Source organism: Contarinia nasturtii, unplaced genomic scaffold (genome assembly GCF_009176525.2).
Source record: "Contarinia nasturtii isolate CC-2019 unplaced genomic scaffold, AAFC_CNas_1.1 Cnas_scaffold_78, whole genome shotgun sequence".
Taxonomy (NCBI): Eukaryota; Metazoa; Arthropoda; class Insecta; order Diptera; family Cecidomyiidae; genus Contarinia; species Contarinia nasturtii.
The window spans coordinates 3,013,747-3,039,496 of NW_022197436.1; the positions used below are offsets into that span (position 1 = coordinate 3,013,747).

The 25,750-nt window shown below is 33.5% G+C and overlaps 1 protein-coding gene across 2 annotated transcripts in view; it reads left to right on the forward strand.

Annotated features, from left to right (window-relative positions):
* The first annotated feature begins 238 nt into the window (after positions 1-238).
* LOC116338677 (phosphofurin acidic cluster sorting protein 2) overlaps positions 239-25,750 on the forward strand; it is a 49,331-nt gene continuing 23,819 nt past the window's right edge. For both annotated transcript variants that reach the window (XM_031764091.1, XM_031764098.1), the window contains exon 1: positions 239-2,512. In XM_031764091.1, the coding sequence (XP_031619951.1) occupies positions 2,388-2,512 (125 nt within the window). In that variant the 5' untranslated portion in view covers positions 239-2,387. The remainder of the gene's footprint in view (positions 2,513-25,750) is intronic.

Consider the following 25,750-nt stretch of genomic DNA (forward strand, 5'->3'; position numbering starts at 1 on the left):
AGGGCTATTCTACCATCGGGAAACACTTTTTCAATGCTATATGAATTGTTCCAATAGCATCGTGCAAAATGTGTGAATGACGAACGAAACCAACAGAGAGACGAATAAAAAACAACAATAACACTCAAACACACATACACATACCAGCATATGCACGCCAATCCCAGCACACACTGACAGCTACCGAAATGCTCAGGCTGAACCCGCTGAAAATATATACATTCAGTAGATGTGCGACACTCGTCGGATAAACACAAAAAAAAAACAAAATTCTTTCTGTAAATTAAACTCACACATACACATCGGCGCACAAATTAAATTCGTCTAAAGAATAGAGAGAATGCTGAACAACAACCATAAAATAAAAATAATCAAAATAAAATAATCTAATATGTGATCAATGTTAAAATAATTGTGCGAATAAAACATAGAAATGCACCGAAATAGCACCGATTTCCTGCAATCCGACAACTCAAATTCAATCAATAATATTAAAACAAAAATTTATAATAATAATAATAAATAAGAATAGTGAGAAAGAGCAAGAAAGAAGAGAGAAGAGAAGAAGAAGAAAGAAAGAAAAAAACACCAATGAATGCGATATATTGTCAAAGTGTAAATAATAATATTTATGTGAAAGAAAAATATTGAATGCGTGTATAAATAAAAGTGGATTCAGTTCATCTGTGCAACATTCAATTCGGTGAAGCTGCTATGCTGTGCGAATCGGCTTCCAGTCTCTTTGGCCGAAACCGAAATTAAATGATAAAGAAAAATTCGATTTTCAATTTTTGTTGTTATTTAAACAATAATAATAGTGTCGCTACACTTCATCATCTCTCGCACTTTGGCTCTCTCGGTTTTTCTTTTGGACAAATCGCTCAAACAGTGGCTGCCGTAAAGTAAGCGCGTGTCTGTGTCGTTGATGCGCGAGTAAAAGTGGATGTGTACGTGTGTACACATATGTAATGTGTTTTTTTGTATGTGTGTGTGTGCGACAGAGAGTGTATTTGTGTAACAAAGAGCATAAACGAAACGGGTGCGCGAGTTTGATTACATTTGCTTCTTCTTTTTCAATATTTTCTGTATGACTTAGTGTCGTATGAATATGTGTACACAAATTTGTGTACTTGGACATAATGCGTTTTGTATCGTTGACTGTTTATTCAATAAGATTTCATTGGTATAAATCTGGGTCGTGTTGAGCATATATATTCGGTGTACAACAATAACAGAAAAATAATTCAGACGAAAAATTAAAACAACAACAATCATTTGAACATACCACAAAATTGAACATATGAACATTGAGCATTTTTAATAGCCGAAGACATTTGTTGCCCATACAAAATCGCTTATCACAAATTATCGTCCGATTGCATCTGTACCGCATACACAAAATCCAAAACTGCATGTAATCTGATCATGTTATTGCAAAATAAAAATGACATAAACCAATAAAACTATAAATAAAACACATTGTAAACAACCCCTGTCCAAAAGCATCAGTATCGTGACACTTGTGCGAGAAGCTGAAAGAAAAGACGACAGTTTGTGTATTTGAATAGCGAGTGTGGGGCAGCCAACATCTAAATGTAGTGGCGAATCTTCAACGACAAAGTAAACATATACAGTGATTATTGGTGATTGCATTGGTTATTTATGCGTTGCGCTATCTTACTGAAATTAAAGTGAATGCATAAGCCAATGGATGCAAAATCAAGACGGCCAACATTGACATCAAATCTAAACTAAAATGTTGCTACATGTCAACGAGATCAGACGATGATACATGCACAGCACACATATATGTATAAAATTCATTCTTGAATGTCCATTGTGACTGTGTGCAAGCAAACAATTCTCAATCATTTCACGGAAATTGCACACGGCAAAAGGAGAAACTAGAAAAAAAAACAGAATATCGAACGATAAAAGAGCAACAAGAGACGAACAGAAAATCGCAAAACCAAGCAGAAATCATCAATCGACACGAAATGACATAGTGACAATTGTTTTTATCTCTTCGTCTACATTGTAAATGCGTTGTTCGTGTGCAATATTATTTCGACGACAACAGCACACTATCGCATCCAATTTCGATTTCATTTTCGATTTCAACTCAAGCAATTTACGATCGGTGCAATTGTAATAGTAATAAAAGAAGAAGGTGTTTTTGTCAACGATGTTTTGTTCAGTGCTGTTTTATATTTAATATTCCATGCAAAAAAAGAACATCGACTAATAACATTTGGTTTTTGTTTAAATAAACCGCAATAGAAGAGGAGGAAGAAGAGTCGAACAAACGATATAATAAAATTTAAGAAGAGTCATAAAAACCAAGTAACCAAAGTTTTTAAGGGATCTATCAATACAAAGAAACAAAAATGTCGAAGGTATTAGCAGAGAAACCGACACGATTGGAACGTTTAGCCAACATGAATAAACCAGTTCCAATGAAATTGTTTGCTGCGTGGGAAGTGGATAGGACACCATCAGATTGTATACCGAGGTGAGTTTCAATTCTTTTTCTGCATTTGTTCGTTCTTCTTTTTTTCCAACCATTTACTTCATCCATTTTGAGAGATTTGTATATAGTTATATATTTCCGTCCATGCAACATGTATTGCAGTCGATGTCATCGAAGTCAAACCTACTCTAATCACTATTTCCGGAATTTCGAATCGTGAATCATACCCGAAATACACATTTTGTGCGAAAAACATGTATTTTGAGACACATACGATGTTTTTATTTCTCTCTCTATTCAGCTATGAGAAAGCAATTCGATGTCAAACTGTTATTCGATGAATCGATGCGTTGCTTTCAGCTATGAACGTGATTTTGACAATGAAAATAAAAATTCGTAAAAACAAACGTATTTATGTACGTCTTTCTCTTTGACACAACCAAGGTGTACGGCTGCTTGTTTTGTTTTTGCACGTACTTGTGTGCACATTAGTGGGGTCTATCAATTCGTCGAACGATTGGTAAAGACAAAAAAAAAACATGTGAATGAAATGAGTAAAACGTAATGTTTATTTATTTTTGAGCATATAGTGATTTCATTGAGCACGAAAACTAATTTTATGTCGCAAATGATTTTCTTTATAAATTGGCGACTGGCGAAAATAAACAACAAAATCAGAATCCTCCAATGTGGTGGCAGGAAATTGAAATTAATAATGTTATCCGTTCAATGAATGGTGACGTTATGAATTTTACTCCAAACAACACACACACACATTTGGTCGACATAAATTTGTGATTTTTCGTAAATAAGTGCTCTTTGATGAGATACTTAATAAATTATTATTAAAGTTGCATTGACATTGTTATTTATTCGCTTGTCAATCGATTTTAATTCATGGCATGCTTTAGATTTTATAGTTTAAATTACTGTGTGTGTATGTGTGTGTGTGAACATTTCGCCCATTAATAACATCCGTACATTTGAATTATCCGATTGTTTATAGACTCATTTGTATACCCAAATTATCTTAATAAATGTGATTGAATTGGTTCATAAATTAGTAAAATGAATTCATTGTTTGTGATCTCTCTCTCTCTCGCTCTCTCTCCATTTATCTGGGTGCAATATTAAATGTCAAAAATGTCAACTAAATAATATGTAAGAGCAATATCTTTTGCGATTGCCATGTTGTAACATGTTGGAACACACATGTTTTTATCCACCGCACATTTATTATTTGTGAAAAATCGTTCGAACTGCAAAACAACAAAGACAACGACTACTCTGAATAATAGATTAGCTTGTTGCTACCAGTAACGATATATGGCAAGAATATTCTGAACGCATTCTGACCATTGTCTATTCTTCGTCATCAACCATTTATTGCATTTGTTTGCGTATACATCTAGAATCTATTATGAGCACCCGTCTCTCTCTCTTTCTCTCTCTCTTTCGTTTAAACAATTCAAATTTTCTCAAACTCAAGCCATTGAAAGTTATGGCTTCCGATTGGATCAGCATAAGAATTCAAAACAACCAAAATTCGCGCTGACATTCTAAAAGTAATAACTTTTCTTTTTGCAGTAATCATTCCATTTTGCATTAAACACACGACTGAATCAAATGATAACCAGATGACAATAACGTGAATTCTCGTCTTTAAAATGTCCTAGATACACCAAAACGATCCATTTAAAATCGAATGATCTTTATATAAAAAAGTTGAAGTCATGCGATTCTAATGACCGAACATAAGAAATTCGTATTAAGAACGTTCCTAACTAATAGCCTCACATGTTCAACTGGTTATGTAATGAACATGTGCACCGATAAAACCATAAAAGTCCAGTTGAAAAGTTCATGCCAAACAACAATGTTTTCTTTTAAAACTTTAATTCAAATGCATGCTCATAAAAAAAACTCCTTTGTAGGCAATTACATTCATTAATAATGTATTCGTTCGAATGGCATTCTTCATTTGTAATGCGGTTCAAAGTGAGACATATAGGCTGATGAGTCAACTAATAAAAAAAAGATTAATTTTCAATGTCATTGGTGTCGTTGGCTTTTCGTATATGTACTGTTTTTGTCCATGCAATCAATACCAATAGCAATTTGGTCAAGTGGCAACCGTAGTTTTTTTTTCTTTCATTTGACATGATTGCGTTCGAACTTAATTGAAATATATTGAGAGATCCAATTTGATAGACAAAAGAATTCAATAGAAATTCCAAAATCACATCGTAATTTTCAAATCGGTCAGAAGTTTTTTTTTTGTTCGCTGTTTAGTTCTGTGCCAGTTTATATTCTTGCTTTAAGTAATTAGAAAAGTTGGTGTTGAAACTCAAGCGATGATGTATTGCTTGACCCCAGGCACTGTAGATGTATGTTAAAAATGTACATATCTCATCACATTTGATGGCAGAATAGAAACATCCCGAACGAATTCATATCATATTATGAAGAAAAAAAAAAAACGTTGACCGGAATTGAATCTAGCCGACGGCATTTTTATAATTCTTTTGAGCTTTTCGAGATATATGTGTTCCATATTGCTGTTAGTGCAATTAAAAAGATGTAAAGGAATATATAAAAGCAATGAAATACGAATTCGTATGCAAGTTTTGCACAAACAAAACGGGAATCGTGTGGATTTATTTTAATTCTTTCTCACTCAAAGCGATCATTATCCATAATAATGGGCTTATAACAACCCAATAAACTGCGTAAAAAATCTTTTCTGTAAAAATCATTTGAAATGAATTAAAGATTGTGGCCAATAATTCTATGAATTAAACGACGACCGCTACATATATTACGTGTTCAATTGCTTAAAAAAATATTAAAGCAGTTCACTAACACGAATGCCATTAACAATAACTGACCGGCAGCTGATCTCAATGAAAATCTATAATAAAATTCAAACCAATATTATAGATCAGTTAATTGGTTTTCTCAGAATTCTCGAGGTTTTTGTTAAATTTTATAATTCCATATTATGAGAGCCTTGCGCTTTCTCGTTCTTGCGTATATTTTTTTCGTTGGTTATTTACGTTGCGGTTTTCATGCCATAGCAAATGTAGACTCAAACCAAATATTATAATATAAAATTATACACATAACAAACAAATCGATGCACATACATGAGTGCGATCCGACATCGACAGTTTAATGAACAAGGTTAAAGTGTTCGTGCCGAAATGAATTTTTCTATGCATTTTTACCGCGAAATTATATGTGTGTCTGAGTGTTCTGTTCTCTTTTTTTTCTCTAAATTTTCGTTGTTATTCCTTCTTTCGCTCGTTCAACTATGAAAAACAAATACATTATATTGTAGTTGGCTGTGTGTACGGGCCGTCAAAAAATATAAAACTAGAACGGACCATATGAAAAGAATGTAGCCTACTTTTTAAAGGTTATGATGGCAAATGCGCCAGCAGGTGGCAGCCACACACACGGCCCGTTATTATTATTTATTTTTTGATTCGCTCTTGTTCTCGTCTAATATTACAATTCGAAAATTTAGTTCATGTTTCATTTTTTTGTTTAAAGAAAAAGAAAAATGCAATTATATGTGTTCGATATTCATACATCGATGTGTATATTGTGGAAATTGAACTTTCTTGTCGTGTACATGCACTTATAGTAAAATGATTGAAATTCAATGGAAATGAGTCGCACGAATGTCAATGCATTACAAATGCAAACAAAAGAAAATCGAAATACTTTTACTTTTCGATATGAATGAGTATAAACATTGATTGCATTTGATATGATTGCAGCGTTGATTTGGTTTTATTTGCGAAAAGTTGTCGACAGCGTTTCATTCATTTGACACAGTTTTGAAAACTGGATGAATATGCAGCGAATAATTGAATTATGGCATTTGTGTCGGTGTTCTTTCGAAATTGATGAGATCTAGAGATGTAGAGAAGGTATAAACATAATTGATGACAAAAATCTATTCGACATTTTCCCATGTCTGGTGTGTATTTATGTGCGCTTTGGAATTTATTTTTACATTTATGGAAAATGTTTCAATGAATCCAGGAAATTTTACTGATGCAAGGGAAATAGTGCATGTAGTCATGATACCAAAACTGTTTTAACGTTATCACATACACTACACAGTACAAACTGCAAACGTCTTATCGCTTTCTTTTTATCAGCGTTGTTTGCCTTTGAAGAGAACAAAAACGTATTCAGGAATTCAATCTCGAGCAATGTGTGGCCTAGAAGAAGAAGTTCAAAGAAAGCAACCGATATTTTCAGGCCACACGGATCTATTGATAGAACAACACAATACCCATATAAGCATGTATAAACGGCTAAATCTATGTCGAAATAAAAATATGTTATCATTATAAATGGACCTTAATTTAACATGGTGTCGGCATTGATTTTATGTTTTTTCAACGTTTGCTTTCTCCATGATGAATGTGTATATTTCCGAAATAAATACATTGATATTGTCGGATTGTTGGTGTTATTTTTATAACACATCCTCACGTATTCATTCACGCAAGTTTTTTTGTCGATTTTTCAATTGGAGTGTATTTCAGCCGCAAACCGACGGTTATGACGATGATAAGGAATAAAAAAGAATAAAACCGAAGAAGTAAATAGCTAAATGGGCGCTTTTACTTCATATATGAGAAATATAACAGCTGTTGAATGTGATACCATGTTTTTTTTTTTCTTTTAGCATTTTTCTTATGCGTATCGTTTTTCCTTCAAATAAGCTGTTGTTATTTCGTTTTATTCTGCTGAATGGCTGTCACTATCTGTGTATATAAACGGACTGCCAAGATTGTCACATCGCACAATTCGACGATGTTCGTTTTTCATTTAAAAAAAAAAAAAACGTTTCACTTCAGAAACATAAAATGGTGAGTGTTTGTCAATTTTATTTTGGAAATTTCAATATGGTCACTGAATAATTTTGCCATCACAAACAGAGTGCCATTCATGCTCTACCGATGGCATGAGTCAGTCAACACACAATAAATGTTTAACGCATTGAATTTTGACGTGATGACAACGGAACAAAACATCAACAGAAACACGCAAGCGGTAACAAAGCAACGCTAAAAGCATTTCTACCGGAAAATCTATTTCTTGGTCTCGTTTTTTCCTGTGCTGTGCGAGAGAGAGAGACCTCTTTTTTTCTCTCGGGTAAATTCATTTTCCGAACGTTGTTACGAATGAGCAAACCTTATCGTGAATTGAATTCACACGGAATTGAATAAAATAAGCTGAGAGTGCAAACGAGAAGCGATAACATACAAGCAAAAATCGAATTGAATTGAATATATATTAGAATGCGAATACATATTATCAAAAGTCATTCATACGTGTTTTAATAAAACGTAATGCGTATTATTTCGCAAAACAAAACAACATCGGTTCACACACCGAGCAAAAAAAAAGAGAGCACCGAAACCACAGATGCATGCCATTATTTTGCATCATTCGAAGCATATTATACTTTATTGAAATTAGTATTCAATGGAATTTATCATGAGTTCAATAAGAAAAAAAAAGATGAAATTAAAAGGAAAACGAGATGAAAACATTTTTAATCATTGTGATGACATTTTGTTTTCATTCATTTTATTATTGGCGGTTTTGATGTACGCCAACATTTTTTTTGGTTATATGCTTTTTTTTATATAACTGCGTAGAATGTATAGCAACAGTGGATTGGTTTAAATTTATTTTGACAGTTTTCGATTTGATAACATTGTCAAATGCGTACTTTGTTCACACTCTGGAGGAGAGAGAACAACGTTGTCAATATGTGATAAATAATAAACGAGATAAAATACTAATAATTCGATTCAAAACACATTTCAGTATTTCGAGTAAGTGTGACATGTATGAATCGACCTTGAATATTTGGTGTACAAAGTTCTGACAAACAGAATAACTTCGGTGAGAATTGCATATGATTTCAATGGGAAAAACAAAAGACCAAACATTGAAAACTATTCTATTGTTTGTGTGTGTGTGCGCGAGAAAAAAAAAACCACCACAAAACTATAATTTTCAAATGTGAAATAAATTAAAAAGTTTTGTGGAGAGTAATTTAATTTATGAGCTTGGGGTTGGCCATTGAATGCACACACATGCACACAATGTAAATCAAAAAAAAAAATCATTGAAAAATTTAAGCAAACGATAATCGATTTTGCGTGTTGCATGGTTGTTCCTATAGCATTTATTCAGGCTGCGTATGCAGAAACCGAAAAACGACAGCGGACGTGGCAACCAAAAACTATAACATTGAACAATTTCGGTTTTGTGTGTTCGCGTGTACGGTGTGCGGAGCGCGATTGTGTATGCGACAATGATAAGAAAAACTAATAACAAAATCATCGAAAAATGAAAATAAAAGGAAAATAAAATGTAGTCGAAGGGCATATTTTAATGAACATTATTATGTGTGCATAATGGAAGTATGGCGCCATGTATCTTACCCTCAAATAACATGCACAGCACCATGAAATATCAATAGCTACACCTATTTGAATAAATATATATATGCATATATAATTTTTTTTCTTCGAATTTTTAACATTTTCAATTCAACAACACTTTGGGTCAATATCAAATTGATGTACGCGTAATTGAGTTTGAAAATCATTTGCATGAATGTGCTGACGTGCTATTGACAATAACTTGAAAAATTTGTAACTTACGGTTACCATTGCCAGTATCATACATTTAATTCGAACCGAACAATTCATTCAAACGAACATTCGTTTTTTTTTCTTGTTAAGGTTTCATTAACAAGAAACAGGGACAAAAGATGGATTAATTCCTCATACTGCCCGGAATAAATAAAAAGAAACCTCGATGAATTGAATCTAAATACGGTTATTCAATTTAAAGAAATTATTTTTCAATGGAAATAATGCCATTTATTACGTCAATTCGAAGCCGAACAACTACCTATTTGTTGTGATAGATAGAAAATCAAGCAACGAATTTCCATTAAGAAGTGCTTTCAGAATTGAATTTTGTGTTCATTTCGAATGAGATATGAATGAGGTTGCTAGCACACGAATCAACAACTTGAAATGAGTCTGACTGTTTTCGACTTTGTCTTTGTTTTGTACAAAGCAAAGCACTAAAAAAATGAAGAAAACACATTCATATGTTTACTATGAAAAGACACCTACAACATTTTCATCGCATTCATTCGACCTGTTTACTTTTTATCGGCACTGAAACAATCCGGCCGAACGAAAGATTGAGCAGAGGTATAATTGGCGCCAATTATGATGATATTTGTTACATATCATTGGAAATCGTGATGTGTATATGCATGATGAATTCTTTAAATTATTTTTACCACAAGCACACATTCAACAAGAATCGTGTGCAAATGTAATGCGGCTTATTCTTATCATATGAGGATAATCGATTCCACACTTTGTGGCCATTAAGAATTGTGTAATTACATTTGTAATGCGGTTTAAAGTTTTTTTTTTCTTTTCGTTTCAACTTTGTATCAATAAAGATTAGCCAGCCGATCAATACCAGCTGAATAGATGGTACGAAATGTCGCGGCGCAAAAAAAAACGACAACAAAACTCATTCCAGTTTCAGCACGGGTTAGCGGAGTGCATTTAAAATAAAATGTTAAAACATCGAACGATACATGTGTATGTGTTTGTGTGGGCGTCTAATTGCTTTTGTGGGTTGTTTGGATTTTTGAGCTACTCAGCTATCAGAACATAATACAAAGGGCACATAAGCAATTGCTATATCGAAAAATAGAATTCGCTGCTGCTGCTGTTGTTGTTGTTGTTCGTCGTCGTCTTTGTTATTGTTGGGTATTATTGTCGTCATTGTTCTGTATTTCCTTGTAAATTATTTTGCTCATGCGATGCGTTTTGATCGTTTTATCTGTACATTAAATTATGCACTAAACTAATGAACGCCATTGACTTCATAAATCAGGGAAACGGGGCGCTCACGTTTGATGCATTGAAGGGAATTATTGACTTGTTGTGTTTAGCCCTTTCACAAAATCAATATCGTACATATATATATGGGTGAATGCAAATTCATGACGCCAAACATCAAACCAATTATTCGAGAAAATGTTTTTTTGATCCTGTTTGTCATGTATGTGGGCTCCCCTTCGAAGAGCGAGCACAAGTAAATCGAATTTATTGTGCGACAAACAGGAAAAGTACAGAAAATAAAATGGTTGCTTGCATACGGATTAAATAAAATAAGGACTCAAAGTTCAAAGGAAAATCTAGAAATAACGACAATGGTTACTGTTGTTTTTTGCTGCAATAAAACCCTTATATATACTATTAACAGCGCTCAGTAGTGAAATGGCAAGGAGTTAAAATCCAATGCGATAAAGGTAATTTCCATACCCGGTTTACCTTTGACCATTTACTTTTCGTGTGTGTGTGTGTGTGTGTGCAAATGAATTAATACAAGTAAAAGAAAATGCCATTCGGAAACTAGTGTCCGGTCTACGGTTATTTTCATTTATTTTAGCGTAAAAATAAAACAACGGCGTTTTTTATATCGAAATTGATGGTTGTGTGGAATTTTACCGTCGTATTTTCATCTTTTTTCCATTTGTCACCGCCTATTACCATTTTCACCCATGTTTTATGGTTACTTTGGTCAAAGTAAAATTATGATCGATCGTTTTCTTTGCACCAAGTACAAAGCCAAAGATTAAATAACGTAATGGGCTTGAGACTTGAGCAATTTTGGCTGCGTTGTAAGTCTCCGAATGATGGAACGAAAATAAAAAGGTGCAGTATCCTTGTCGATATAATTTGATATCTATCGCAATTTACCTCATTTCATCAAGTTTAAATAAATTGCGCAATGAAATTACACGATGAGAGTCGATTCCTTTCTGCTTCTTCTTCTTTTTTTTCGTTCGTTCCATTCGAGTTTTCGTTTACTATTCTCAATGACGCAAAAACCAAAGTTTTTGCTTTTCGTAATACATAAAATTGGATGGAGTTTACTTTTCATTAATGACGAAAATCATTTGCTCGCAACTTTTTGCTGCTCGGTAAATGTGTTGTTTGTTCATTGAAAACATTTTTTATAGCATTTTTAAAATAAACTGTAAATAGGTTGCCACTAAGTAAAGAACATGCTCTCTCTCACACACACACATTCATACGCGCGCACTTCAGTCATGCAAAAATTTCAATGACACTGAACTTTAATAGTTTGGAATTGGGAAGATGTTCAAAGGGCAGTTAATGGCAAAATATGCACATTAAAGTCAATGTATGGCACGAGAATGTGTCAAGAAGAAGAGAGAAAAAAAAATGTGTAAAGTGGACAGAAAACCAATATGATTGGTTTGTTCTTCAGAAAGAGAGAGAGAGAGAGTGCAAAATTGAACGAAGAATGCCAGTAATTTCAACGAGTTCAGGGATATGTATGCCAATGACAAAACCAAACATGGAAAAATTGATGCGTTTTCAAATCTGAATTCAGCCCAATTTTTGGCGTTCATACAAAATATTTGTTGTTTCCATCGTCTTATGTTTGGCCAAGCGCAACGAAGATGACAATTACATAAAATGGCATCCATGTGTGTCATATGTATGCAATTGTGCACCATAACCTTGAAATTAGAATAACGTGTACATTGCCAAAAAAAAAAACAAACAACGCGTGCAACCATTTTGGTCAGTGTTCGGCATCGGTTCCATGGCTCACTTTTGTATGTCCAAAATTCTGCTCAATGACATCTGTTACATACTGGCCATGTAATTTGTGTGCTTATAATTCTGCATTCATTTACTTGCTCGACGTTTACTTTCAATTTGTAAGCAGAATAAAAAATATTTGCGATGTTTCAAATTTTGTTGCACAAGTGACATGGCATTTGCTTCATAATTTCGGTGCTTTTGTCATTTTAGGAATTAAAAAAAATACTCACTCTTTGGCAACCATCCAGACCTGATTCATTATACACACAAATCATTTAATTAGAGATCGTTTGCAGTTTATTTTGTGTTGTTTGTCTTTTATTTAAAACGACGTCATTCATCACATTTTTGCTCTTCCCCACCCTCACTCCTTCTGTGTTCGCTTGAAACAATTCATAAAAAGATACCGATGGATTTTCGTGATATGAATTTTTTTTATGTGAAAATTCCATTTCATTTGTTTGTCTGGTTTTTTGGATGATTTCCCGAGAAGTTTTAAATGGGTGTAAGTGACGGTATACCAAAAATTCAATTTTGATTCCATTTGCAGTATCTGCGCAAACAAATAAAAAATAAAAGAAAATACAATATAAAACAAATGAATTGAAACAAGTGTTTGAAATGGAGTTGGCCATTGTGAGCTAAAAATCGCAACAGCAACGGAAAAGTAGTCGGTTGATTTCAATGTGAAGCATTCAACACTTATTGTGTCCCATATTTTTCAAATCAATTCCGACAAAAAAAATGTATTATTCAATTCGCTACCACACCAGCCAGAGCAATTAGATATTAGTCAGTGACAGTAAAATATAGCAAGATTTATGGCATATTGTCTCAAATCTGCGCCTCTCTTGCTCTCTCAAATCCCATTAAATGTCTATTGGTTCCAGTCATTGATTTATTGCCTGTTTTTGACGGGCTTGAAAGGATTGAGGAGAGGAATTGTGCGCATCATTTTCAAATGATTTTAAGTACTTTAAACAAACAGTAATAAGCGCGCAATTTGATCGATGTACCAGTGTGTCTTGCATTGAAACTGATTGCCCATAATTTAGGAAAGCCAAGCTTAGGTGCAAATTAATGAGAGTCGATCGTGCAATGCCAACAACAAAAGTGTTGTCTTAAAATACAAAGAAAAATTCAATATATGCAAGATAACAATAAATGAATAACAACCACACATAATAATTAATATGTAAAACAAATATCGGATGTGAGATCGTGATTTCAATTTGAAAAAAAAATCAATTCTGAATGGCATTATTACGTTAGAGTATGTGAAAATATGCAGATGTACGTTTTTGGAAGACAATCTTCCACTTTTCACATTCTGTAACAATTTATTATTAAATGTGCGTGTTACTAAATAAAAATAGTAATGAATGTGGTTTCACCGCTCGCGCCCTCTTCACGATAAAAGTCGATTGTCCGTTGTTTGTGCGTGCATTTTCTACGCAAATCGCATGTTATTGTTGTAAACATCTCAAGTTATTGAAGTTGTGAGTATGTTTGTGTTCTATTTTCAATCCGAAGGTCTTATCACACTTAAGTAATGTGAACTCTTTGTAACCTTTGCACAAAGTTTCACTCTGATTTCAAATCAAATTTATTATTGGATCAAGTTTAATGATGGTATTTAAAGACAATGAGCTGGTGAATTGGTGTTTATCGTCTATTTTTGTTTCGATTTCCATAATCACCGTCGCGCATAATATCCGATATTGAGATGTGAGTGACGACTATGGAAAAGTGGATTTTTATTTTTATACTTTGAACAAGAACAACAACAGCAATAATAATTGATAAGTGAAAGAGAATTGATTTGTTTTTTTCGTCGTTCGTCCGTTCTTTCAATCGCTTGATTTTCATTACTCTCGTATCGTTTGGTTGAGACGATGTCAATCATTCATTATTGGCTATTAATCAATAGACTAATCAGACTTATCAGATTACTTGCATTGATATGCTCATTGAAAGTCGGGCGCGTATAATTCGAATTCAAATAGAAAATCAACTTAATTACAAAAGTTTTTCGCTCTTATGAATCGAACATTTGAAATTAAAATCAAAAAGCCATCAACCGTAAAACTTGGATACAATATTATTGCTTATTCGAATTCATTGGACATTTGAAGCAAATGGCATACCATTCCATGAAAATTTCCATATCCATTCCGTTTATTCGGTTATGGTGACAAAGTCGATAAACATTCTCTCTATCCCCACCCCCATTTTCGTAACGGATAGATCGCAAAATATTCCATTTCGAAACAAACTTGCTTGTTCAGTGATACACAATTTTGCTGTTGCCGTTTATTGCTGTTAAATCAAATCACAACTTTACTTAATCAAAATTCGGGGTAAATAATCCTCTAGAATATACGAGCATAACAAACAAAACGAACAGCTTTACCATACACACAGGCCACATGCATGTTTAATGAGTTTGGTTTGGATGAATTTTCCTGTGGCTTCTGTAGGGTTTAAGCCACAAGCGGTTTTACATTTTCATATATGTCACAAATATTGATATATTCAAATAATATTAATGTCTTTATACAAAAGCATGTGACCCGGTATAACTTTCCACACAACAATTACATTACACTGACGGTATACCTTATTTTGTCGCTCTGGCTCTATTCAAGTGGCCCGACGACGTGTTTAGATTTTCGAAATACATAGTGTAATTGTAACGCAATGCCGACATTATCCGAGAATTTATATGGAAAATATGATTTGTGAACATCACACATACAGATTTATCGAATGAGATAGTGCCGAATTTCAAAAGTTTTTCTTTCAAAAGATGTTGCCTATTATTGATCAGCAATTATCCATTTAGAATCCATTTACCATGGAATAAAATTGCCAAACAGAAAATAAAGTTTCCAACACACATTATTAAAAATATTCATCGAAAAATTGTCGAACACAACTAATCCCAAGAGAGAGAGTGAGTGAAAGAGAGAAGGAGAGAGAAAGAGAGAGTGGTAGAAAAATCGTGTACGATGATAATTGAATTCTATAAACTGTTGATCGAACTATGAATTTCTCGACAATTTAAAAGCGAAAAAAAAAAGTTCGTTCAAATTGTTCGCCTTGGGAACTGTGATTGGATCGTATTCTGTCTTCAGCCATTTTTCTCATTCAGCAATTATCTTTTTCAACACTTTCATTTGCTAAGTATGAGCAAATGGTTGGCGGGCAATCCAAAATAAATGAAAATGTATGGCATTCAAATCCAGAAAAAAAAACATTCATTTATTGTAAAAGTTTTTCCCTACTTTTTGAAATTAGCAAAGTTGCGGAAACTTTATGCGCAGAATGATATTAAGTTTCGTCTTTCTTTCGTTTTTCTCTTTTTAACCCCCGTAACATGCACCAAAACGTTGTTGATTTATATTTCATGCTTCTGCTACAGTTGCTCACCATATAGAGTGTGTGTTCTATTTCGTGCAAAGTGCATGAAAGAAAGTCCAATTTTGTTTCATTTTGTGAACGGATTTTATGAGCTCTTGGCAAATAAGTGAGTATCTCATTGCGTAGCCACTTTTTTTTATTTTTGTTGTTGTTTGCTCATTCCAGATAACATGTGGTCGAAATTTTGTAATTGCAAAAACTCATGTGATATAGTATTTTGTTACATTGTTTCAAAAACAAGTAAACGAACAATGTTCATCAAACTCATACTAGACTCCAAGAAGAAGAATAATAATTAATTGTTGTGAACAATTTTTTTTTCGGTACGTTCTTCTATTTCTGTACATATAGAATATGTTGTGTAAAGAAATGGGGTCATTTCCCTTGAGTACGAATTGAAGAAATGCGATAAGATCTTATAAATGTTTGTCCAACCTCATACATGTTTGGAAAATATGAAAATATCAAGAGACCAATTCTCAAAACTGTGTGATTATGTGTGCATGAAAGGCTTCAGATAAGAGACTCTCCTAAAAATTATACATACATTTTTCGGATACGAGTCGGAATTTTTCGTTGTTTTCGCAAAAACCAAATAACTAAAATTATTGCTTGAACTTGTACTTGCTTGAAAATCATCCATGCAAAACGAAAATCGTGTGTATTTGGTGGCGGCCAATGTCATTGCTACAAGCATTTATTATGTGCACTTTCCGTTAAGTGAATCTCTGTATTTTATAATATAACAATAACATATGCATAGTGACAACAAAATGATGTTTTTTTTCGACATTACTTATCACCTCTGCACGATTAGATAATAATTTGTATTATTGTGTGTATCATGTATATAGCTCTCAATGCAGAACCGCATTTCTGTTGTTGATGTTGTTGTGTGTTTCGGTTTAACTTCCCGGAACACTGAACCTAATCACACACACTGTCCACAACGAGTCAATTCAATGGAATTTTATGTGTTAAATCGCTTGTAAAATGGCAACGTTGATTGCATGTGCAAATAACGTTTGAACATTCTCTCATTCTCTCACCCCGATTTCAACGAACAGTGTGCATACACAACGAAAGCAACAGAGAGAGAGAGAAAAAAACCCAGTGTGAACCATTATTGTAGAAATGACTCATCAATTGTTGACATTGTGTGTGATCTGTGCGAAGGATTTCACAACATCGATTCTATTTTTAATGTATTCAAGATGGTGATGGCCAATAAAGTATAACGCAATAATTAGCAACATCGAATATCGGCACAAAATTCATTCACATTTTATTTATCTTATTAATGATATTTAAGTACTTGTTGTTGTTGGTTAGATAAAACTGAACAACAACACAAAAAACTGATACGCAAATATATTTAAATTATACAGCCACTCTTCGAGTACAGGCGTCAAAATTCAATAGCACTCGAAATCCGATGGGGAAAGAAAGAAGCAGAATGAAAGATAGAGAGAGAGTGAATGAAAAGGCAACATAAAAAAACATTATATTACCAGCTGACTAAAACGATAAACATTTCGGTATATCACGGGTTGATGTAGGTTCTGGTTAAGTTTAAGAGCGTAAATAATAATAATAATAACAACAAAAATCGCACACAGTGCCAGAAAAGAGAGCAAAGCAAAATATATATATAATTTGAGTAGTATATTTATAAAAAAAACTGTGCTTCGTGACAGCACAAAGACCGATAACTGAATGAATCATTTTTTTATGTATTTTGGCTGAATCAGCAGTTTTTCCGTTTTTCTATCTATTGGTAGTACGATACTGGTAATTTGGCAAAGTTAAAACGTTTTTTTATTACTTTGCTACTGCTGATGCCGCTACTACGCACGCAACATGTAATGAAACGGCTTACTAATCGGTTTCTTTGAATCTAACATTAATTGGCGATTCGGATGATGCATTGCTACTGGACTGTTTATATCTATTTTTTTTGTTCGTCTTTTGCCGTGTGTCACTGTTCATTGACTCAACCGGAATGTTTGCTCAATTTAATTACGTATTGCGAACTGATGAATAACAGTGATTTGAAGTGTGAAAACGCCAATTAAATCGTTCACCTTTCTGTCGTCTTTCTCACTGCCTGAATCCATTTGCCTGAAACTTTGTGACAAAAGACATGTCGTTTCATTGAACAAATTAAATATTTATGATACTGAAACACAATACGTGTACTTTGTGTGCGTTGAAAGCACTCGCGCGCGCCATCATTTCGACAAACTAATTCATTGAGTATTTACAAAATGGTCACACACACGAACTGTGTGACGAACTTTGTGTAGAAAATAAACAACAACATCGAAACAGACAAAAACCCACAGTTATTGATTTCAAGTTTTGGATATTTGCATAACTTGTTACTTTTACAATAATAAACGGTGTAATGCATGCAAGTGTTGAGCATGTAAAATTTGTTTTCACCTGTTCTAAAAGCAAAAACTGAAATGAGTGCTATAAATCAATCGAATACGCGCACGCACACATACAAGAGCAACAGTGAAAAATTGTTTTCATTGATGTTTCCAGGCAAATTCATATTCATAAGCGAAACGACAACACCGAGTACACGACTCTCAATATTTGAAATTACATGACGGTACCTATTGATTTTAACTGGATAAAATCATTTTGTTTTCCATTTTCAATTTATTTTGTACGCGCGTACATAACAAACACACACACACGGACGTACGCAAAATTTTCACTTTGGCTTTGGCAATTTAGCCACTTATAATTTTCCGTCGCGAATCTCATTTGCATATAAATATCTGGCTGGAATATGCGTCGCAAATGCATTACCATATACAAATATACATTATACACCGCCGACACACCAGCCAGCCACAACAGACTGTTGAACCAGAAAACCAAATTTCATGCACTGAAACGAAATAACGTACGCATTTACAATGAAAGAACTCTAAGAGACGGCGGAGCAAAAGAGAGAGGCAATTGCGAGTAATAACTTTCATTTTCATCATTACGTGCCCATGAAAGTATTCAAAGTTTTAATTTGTTAATCACAAGCCGATAAGACAAACCTCGTTGTCATGTTCACTTTTTTTTCTGAAAATGAATGTAATAAAAAGAGCAGATATAATTACAACACAGGCAGACATATCCACATGAAACCAACCGATAAATTGTATTATTTTTTTTGCATCTCGAACACGATGTTTCGATATTCTACGATGAAAACATAATATGCACAACGCACAAGAGAAACAATTGAAGGGGAAAAAATGTAAGGCAAGAAAAAAGCAACAAGGTATAAGCTAAATTAAACAACTAGGCAATAGACACGTTTCGTGTGATTGTGTATGTGGCGCGTGCAAATTTACAGTGAATTTCAATTTCATTTTCTAGTCTCATGTGACTGAAAGTCTAACTGGAGCAAGCGAAAAAGAACTGGCTGTACAACGTAGAAAAATGCCACATACGACTACAACATTTGCGTTTAGTTTGGCATCTACTCGAATAATAGTAAATTATCAAGTGGTACTAATGAAATTCGACGTAATGGAGTTTCATTTCAATCTCATTCTCTTTTTCTTGCTCTGGGTCTGTAACCACAAAACAGCCAAACCACACCAAAAGAGGTGCACATGACGATTAGAGACCGTCATTTTGGCATAATTTTTTGTTGCATGTACCAAGCCAATTTTATAAAAAGACGTCTCATTTGCAGATTTCGACGATATTTGCAAGCCACATTCGTATGATAGATCCGATCTGTAATTATTCAGATAGATTTTCGTTTTATTCAAATACATAAAGAAAATGAAAAAAAAAATCGACGTAATATCGTGAAATCTACAGCAAACATCTAACTTAATTCGTACTTGCGTACCCATCCTGGGAGCAAAATAAACGACGTTTTTTCCCAAGGCATCTCAAGCACTATACTTGTATGAGAATGTAAAAAAGTTTTTTTTTCGTCAGTTACCTGGTTAGTGAAGAACATCGAGAATGACAGTGACAAACGTAAGGTTTCCTCCAAAAAGGTCTTTTCGAAGCATCCTTTCGGATGTATAACATCGAGACAACAAAATTATGCATGTTTCTTTGTCATTTCAAATGTGCGCTTTTAACTTGAAATATGAAGAGTTGGCGATCTAAATAACAAATGTCTTTTATAATTGTCTTGGTTGTCTCTGGACAACAGCAAATCGAACCGGCCCAAGCGCATGAAAATTAAAACATTTGTACATTTCGCATAGAAATTCGTGCAAAAGGAATAACGTGATTTTCCATTCCGTTCATCCATTTTCAACACTTCGAATTTAATCAGGGCGAAACAGCGTCCGTTCATTGCTTTCCAAAAGATTAGAAAGAACATAGACACATTGAGAAATTCAACTGAATCATCCAACCAAAACAAATAATGTTTCCGAACGAACATTACCAATTTATATGATGGATAACAGAGAGGAAGAAGAAAAAAGACTGCTACGTAAACATCAAACAAAGGAACATGTAATTCACTGTGTTTTTTTGTCAATATAAATGGAAATCATTTGTTGAACGAGTGAGAGGAAGTAACGAGAATTTTTAGAGCTGCAACATCATTGCACAATCATTAAAATTAAACAAAGCATTTCTATTCGACATTTTTTTTTCTCGTTTGGTCCATAAAGAATCACATTCGATACAATGTGAGTGTGCTGATATCAATAAACTATAACAAACATATATATTCGTAAACATATCAAATGTTTATGTTATATACATTTTATTGTGCGAATGCTTAAACTTAGATACATTTCATCCACACATGTCGTCTTCGATTTGATACGAATGACGACTTTGATTTGTTTTATAAGCCATATTTCATGAGTCACTGTTTTGATGTTGTTATTTTGAATTAAGGAATCAAAGCCATGTCTTAAATGCAATCTCTATGCCAACGAGTAATTTTTTATTTTGAAAAATATGTTTTTTTTTAATGAAAATTTGTAATGTTCTAGTATTTTGAAAAGAACATTACGATTTTCATTCATTGTACTCAGCCAATCACAGAGCTACTTCAATATAAATGCTTTTCGTCTTAACGATTTGCCGTTAATGTCAAGAGCACCGTTGCTGATTTGTTCTTGTTCTTTTATACAAAATCGCATCTCTCACAACAACTCCGGCTGTTGCTGCATGTTATTGTCGACAACAGCTTACTGTAATTAATAAAATCGCCTGCTCTAATGGCACTGAAATGCGCATACACCACATATGTGTCTGTGAGTGTATGTGTGTCATCAAGCACAATATTGTTCATTGGGAGTAAAAATTAGAGAAACGAACAAAAAAAAACCGACCGAGCTTTATGGAAAACATAGACATTTTTCATTATGTCAAACCGAATTAATTGGATTAGTTAATTTCGTGCAAATATAATGAACACACGAAATAAGCAGACATTCTAAATGTCTCGCAAGCGCATTCTTTTTTCTAAGTAACATCGTTTCGCAAAGAGACTGCCTTTTTTTCGTTTAAATTAACAACATCCATTATCTCCAAACGTAAGTAACTAAATGATTAACCATTTTTTTTCTCGTTTGTCTGAACACTCACACTCAATACTCACAATTCCCATTTGCAATCCAAAAAGAGAGCCAGAAAAAAAACATCAACGCGACACCGAGCTAAGATGTTATCAAATAATATATTCATTTCGTATAACAAATACCATTTCCGCAACCATCTTTGCGAAAAAAATGAAGGGAAAAAAATGGGATCACACTTCTTAGAAGAAACAAGATGAAAAAATAACCCAAACCAATTGGAGTAAATAATTTCCGTTCGTTGAAGACATTTTGTTTGATTGAAGTTATTTTTTTTTTTTCAGAATGAATGAAATATCGATTATTGATTTTTATTGCCATTCGAGTATGTATAACGTGTGCATCTCTGAATTTTCAATTAGATATTTGAATGGTCTGAAATTTACTTTGCCATGAAACGATGTTAAGCGAATGCACAATAAAAAAAACGTCGAACCATGAGTGTATACGTATGTTTGTAGAGCAAACACATTTTGTGGCGTTTAGATGTGTTTGACTAATGTCGATAATGTGGAAGAATGTGTAAACACTTTTAAAACGCATATCTCTCTATATTTACATCAAAGATAAAGGGATTTTTGCAAAAAATATATATATATTTTCTCTGCGCTCGTCAATCTGTTTCTTGTATGAAAAACCATTTTGCATTAATTTCCATTTTTGAGATGATTATTTTTGCCTTTGTGTTGTTCATCGGCTTACTTGGAAACGCGTAGCTGTTCATATTTTGGTGTAGATAAGTTATCATCGCCTTTTCACAATAACGTGGTTTCGGTTCCTCATTATTTGTGCTCCATTTGTTGTCAAATGCAAATTGAAGGAATGGAAAGAATGAAAGGAAAAAAACGTGACAAACATTCACAAGTTTACCGAACTTGTTGTGAACGATGAAGCAAACATGAATCATATTTGAATACTTGCAAAATTCAATCGATTTTGATTCGATACTAACAACAAAACAAAATTTTGTTGGGACAAAATTCGATTTTCCAAATTTTTCATCGCATTAACATTCACCGTTCGTACAGTCTCTGTATGCCTCTCATCAGTTTGTATTTGTTATTATCTTTTCGTTCACGTGAAATGAATGTGTTTGAATAATAAATTAAATTAGAGAACGACAAAATAGAATAAACGACCGGGCGAGTGAAAACTAAAACGGTCGTTTGAACACAGAATCCCGTATAAAAGCAAAAATTATTTTAAAATTAGTGTCAAATGTTATCAAAATCCAATAAACGCCCAGACACTGTATATCGATAAGATGCGCGTACATAATATTGACGACACTTCGATGCATCATTTTATTTTACTTCTTATTCAGAAATGTTCGTTTATTCTAAGACTGAAAAGGTTGGCGGTACGTTAAGTTTGATCGACTACTTCCCACCCAAAATGATTTTGATACAGATTTTGAGATAATCGATACAAAGTGTGTATTTCTTTTCGCTAGGAAAGAGAACGGAATGATTTGCAAAGAATTGGAATAGACACGATTTCGAATTTTTTTTCTTCTTATATATGAAAAAATGGAATGCATTTTAATGTGCCATTTACAATAATATAAGCGACAACCTTGCCAATCCAAACAATGCCATCAAATTAAGTTTTGTACACAGAAACGCGTTCAAGTATCAATACGATTGAAATGTGGAGTTGATGAAGAAGAATAAGAATTTCAAGCGAGTAAAAAATAACTCGAGAGCTTACAAAATTACTGCTCTCTACAGAAGCTACAATGCAACAAAAGTAATTACATATAGGAAATAATTTATTCATTCGAATGAAATAAATGGATTCCATTGTAACTTCTTCAATTAGAATCAAGAACTAATACGAAAAGAAACGCAAATAATCTGAATAAGAAGAATACGCAGTGCGCAGTTTGAACTGAAACAGGCTTCAGTTATGAATATGCAATCAAATGTGCTATTCATGGTTATTTAATTGTAATTATTGTGTTGCGTAGCAATGGCTGGACTCACCAAACCAACGAATAAATTAGTTTTGATGTCTCATGGTCATATACAAATTTAATGCCAACGAATTATTTTGTTATTATTCATTCAGACTACCGCAATCGATTCGAAGATGACAAAAGAAATTGCATTCATATTCCATTTTGGACATGTGATTGTAAAAAAACGAAATTAGTTGCGTCAAAATGCGTATAAATTCATTTAAGCAAATCATTTGTTGATTACTTTACACGTTATATAGATTTCTGTGTAGATCGCATGATGCGCAATCATTCGCTAATTTACAAGTTATTCAATTTACACTCATATATAGCGCGCCCTGTTTTGCGCACCAAGCATATGGCATCGACACATTATTTATTAGACAAGCGTACGCGCACTTGCACTTTCCATTTAAATTGTGTGCATCGTTATTTATTGGCTAATAAAAAGATATGAATCGTGCTTGGAATCTGAATGTCATCATTTATACTAAACAAACGCGCGCTCAATGCTCAAATTTACACATGCATGCGCTGAAAGAGAAAAAAAAAACACAGAGATTAGACGTATAATACACCAAATGCTCCGAATATGGGTTCTCTTGTTGTCTCATACGATTTCACTATCTCATTCCCAAAATCGGTCCGTCTCGTTTTCGCTCGCTCGTTTCGTTTAATGAATTTACGATAGCATCGGGCCCCGTCCAAAAATAAATAGAACCACTCCAAAATGGTTTACAGATTTAATACTCCGAATCCTTTCAACTGTTAAACCGGAATCCATATTACAGCTGATTCAATGCATAAATGGTTGATTTGGAATTTTCGGTGAGTACACACGACTGCCGATTAATCGTGTTCAATCACACTTGCAAATTGTATATATGTAGTATACATGTTTGAGCGTGAAATAAAATAGTGAATTTGTCGCTTTTTACGCCTCCATACTATAAATTGCCAGGTCATGAGTCAACGTGATTCATAATTATGTTACCATGATATTTTTATAATTTAATGTTCACACCACATTTGACCACTTGCGGAAATAGTTTTGAAAATAACACGTTTGTACGGTGTGTCTGTGCAAGCTGCTTCACTGCACTATTTGACATTGTTAAAATTTATTATTAACAATATTCAAATTATGCATGTACCGGTCGCCTGAAATCTGTTACTCATATGCGAAAATGTTTGATCGCATACACATTTTTATTTATTTATTTTTAGAAATGGCAACGCGTTGTATGTAATTTTCGTTTTATTACGGCCAATTCTTGATACACACACGCACACACTTTCATCATATTTTAGATTCCGAGATGGAATTTTGAATAATGACCATCAATATCAAAGAGATCATATAATGCCAGATTCTTTTTTGTACGCCATTTACATGAATTAAGTCGTTAAAATGCCATTGTTTCTTCTGTGGTTTTTTTTTTTAGTTATGTTACGCACGAGAAATACACACGATGAAATGCATGTATATGAAATAGATGTGTCATTATTTATGTGTTTTCAACATGTGTGTGCATGGAATAAGCGAAAATGCGAAGCGAACATTTTCATTTTGGTTTTTGCATTTCTCTCAGTACACATTTATTTGCAATACAATTCAATGCAAAAAAGATTGATTCAGCGGAAATAAGTCGGAACTTCGGCGACTCACACGAGTCAAATATGCACGAGAATAGCAACAAAAACTTCAACACTGAAGATTATTATTTGTAGATTTATGTAGAGAGAAAGAAAGATTTAGTGTGAAAACAAAGAGAAGAGACCGAAACAAACAATCAATTTTTAATGCAAATAAACATTTTCAACCGCTGTAGTCTTGCAAATCAACATATTGCCGATTTGGAATTGATACTGAGTCATTCCGCAAAAATATATATACAATTTTCACAAGAATGCAAGTAAAAAAATGCCAAAATGATTTCAAGTTCTGACCGAGACCGATTATGATTTTATCACACATAAAATTAATTGCAATTCCGAATGACGGGCGTTTTATTTCTGGTTTTCGAAAAAGAAAATGAAACATTGAGTCTGTGTGTGTGAGTGAATGACTGAGGTATTTGGAGCAATCCAATCAATCTGTCAAACAATATGAAATGAGTTCAATTTGTTCAAGTGCTGCGGTCACTTTTCGAAACAATGGAAATTACCGAAAATATTTAAACAAAAACGAAGTACAGAATATAGAAAAAAAAATTTAGTTCACAAGTGAAAATATGCGCAATTGTATATGGCAACCAATCACGGTGGTTATTCAAATGCTCCGAAATACCAAATGCTATATTTATAGAGGGAAACAATTTTTTGTTTTGTTTTGTACCAGTCACGTTTCTATGAGTGATTTTCATGCTCACTTACTCACTTTTTCTTTTCGTCAATGCCTGAAAATAAAATCTGATTCTAAACACTTTTTTTTTCCTCTCTAATTATAATAATTACACAATAAATGCCAAAGATTTGGTTGTGAGTTTTGTGGTTTGCGGAAAAACCATAAGGTTTCTATCGCTCATTACACTTGCCATACTCTCTCTCTCTCTCTCTCTCTCTCTCTCTCTCTCTCTCTCTCTCTCTCTCTCTCTCT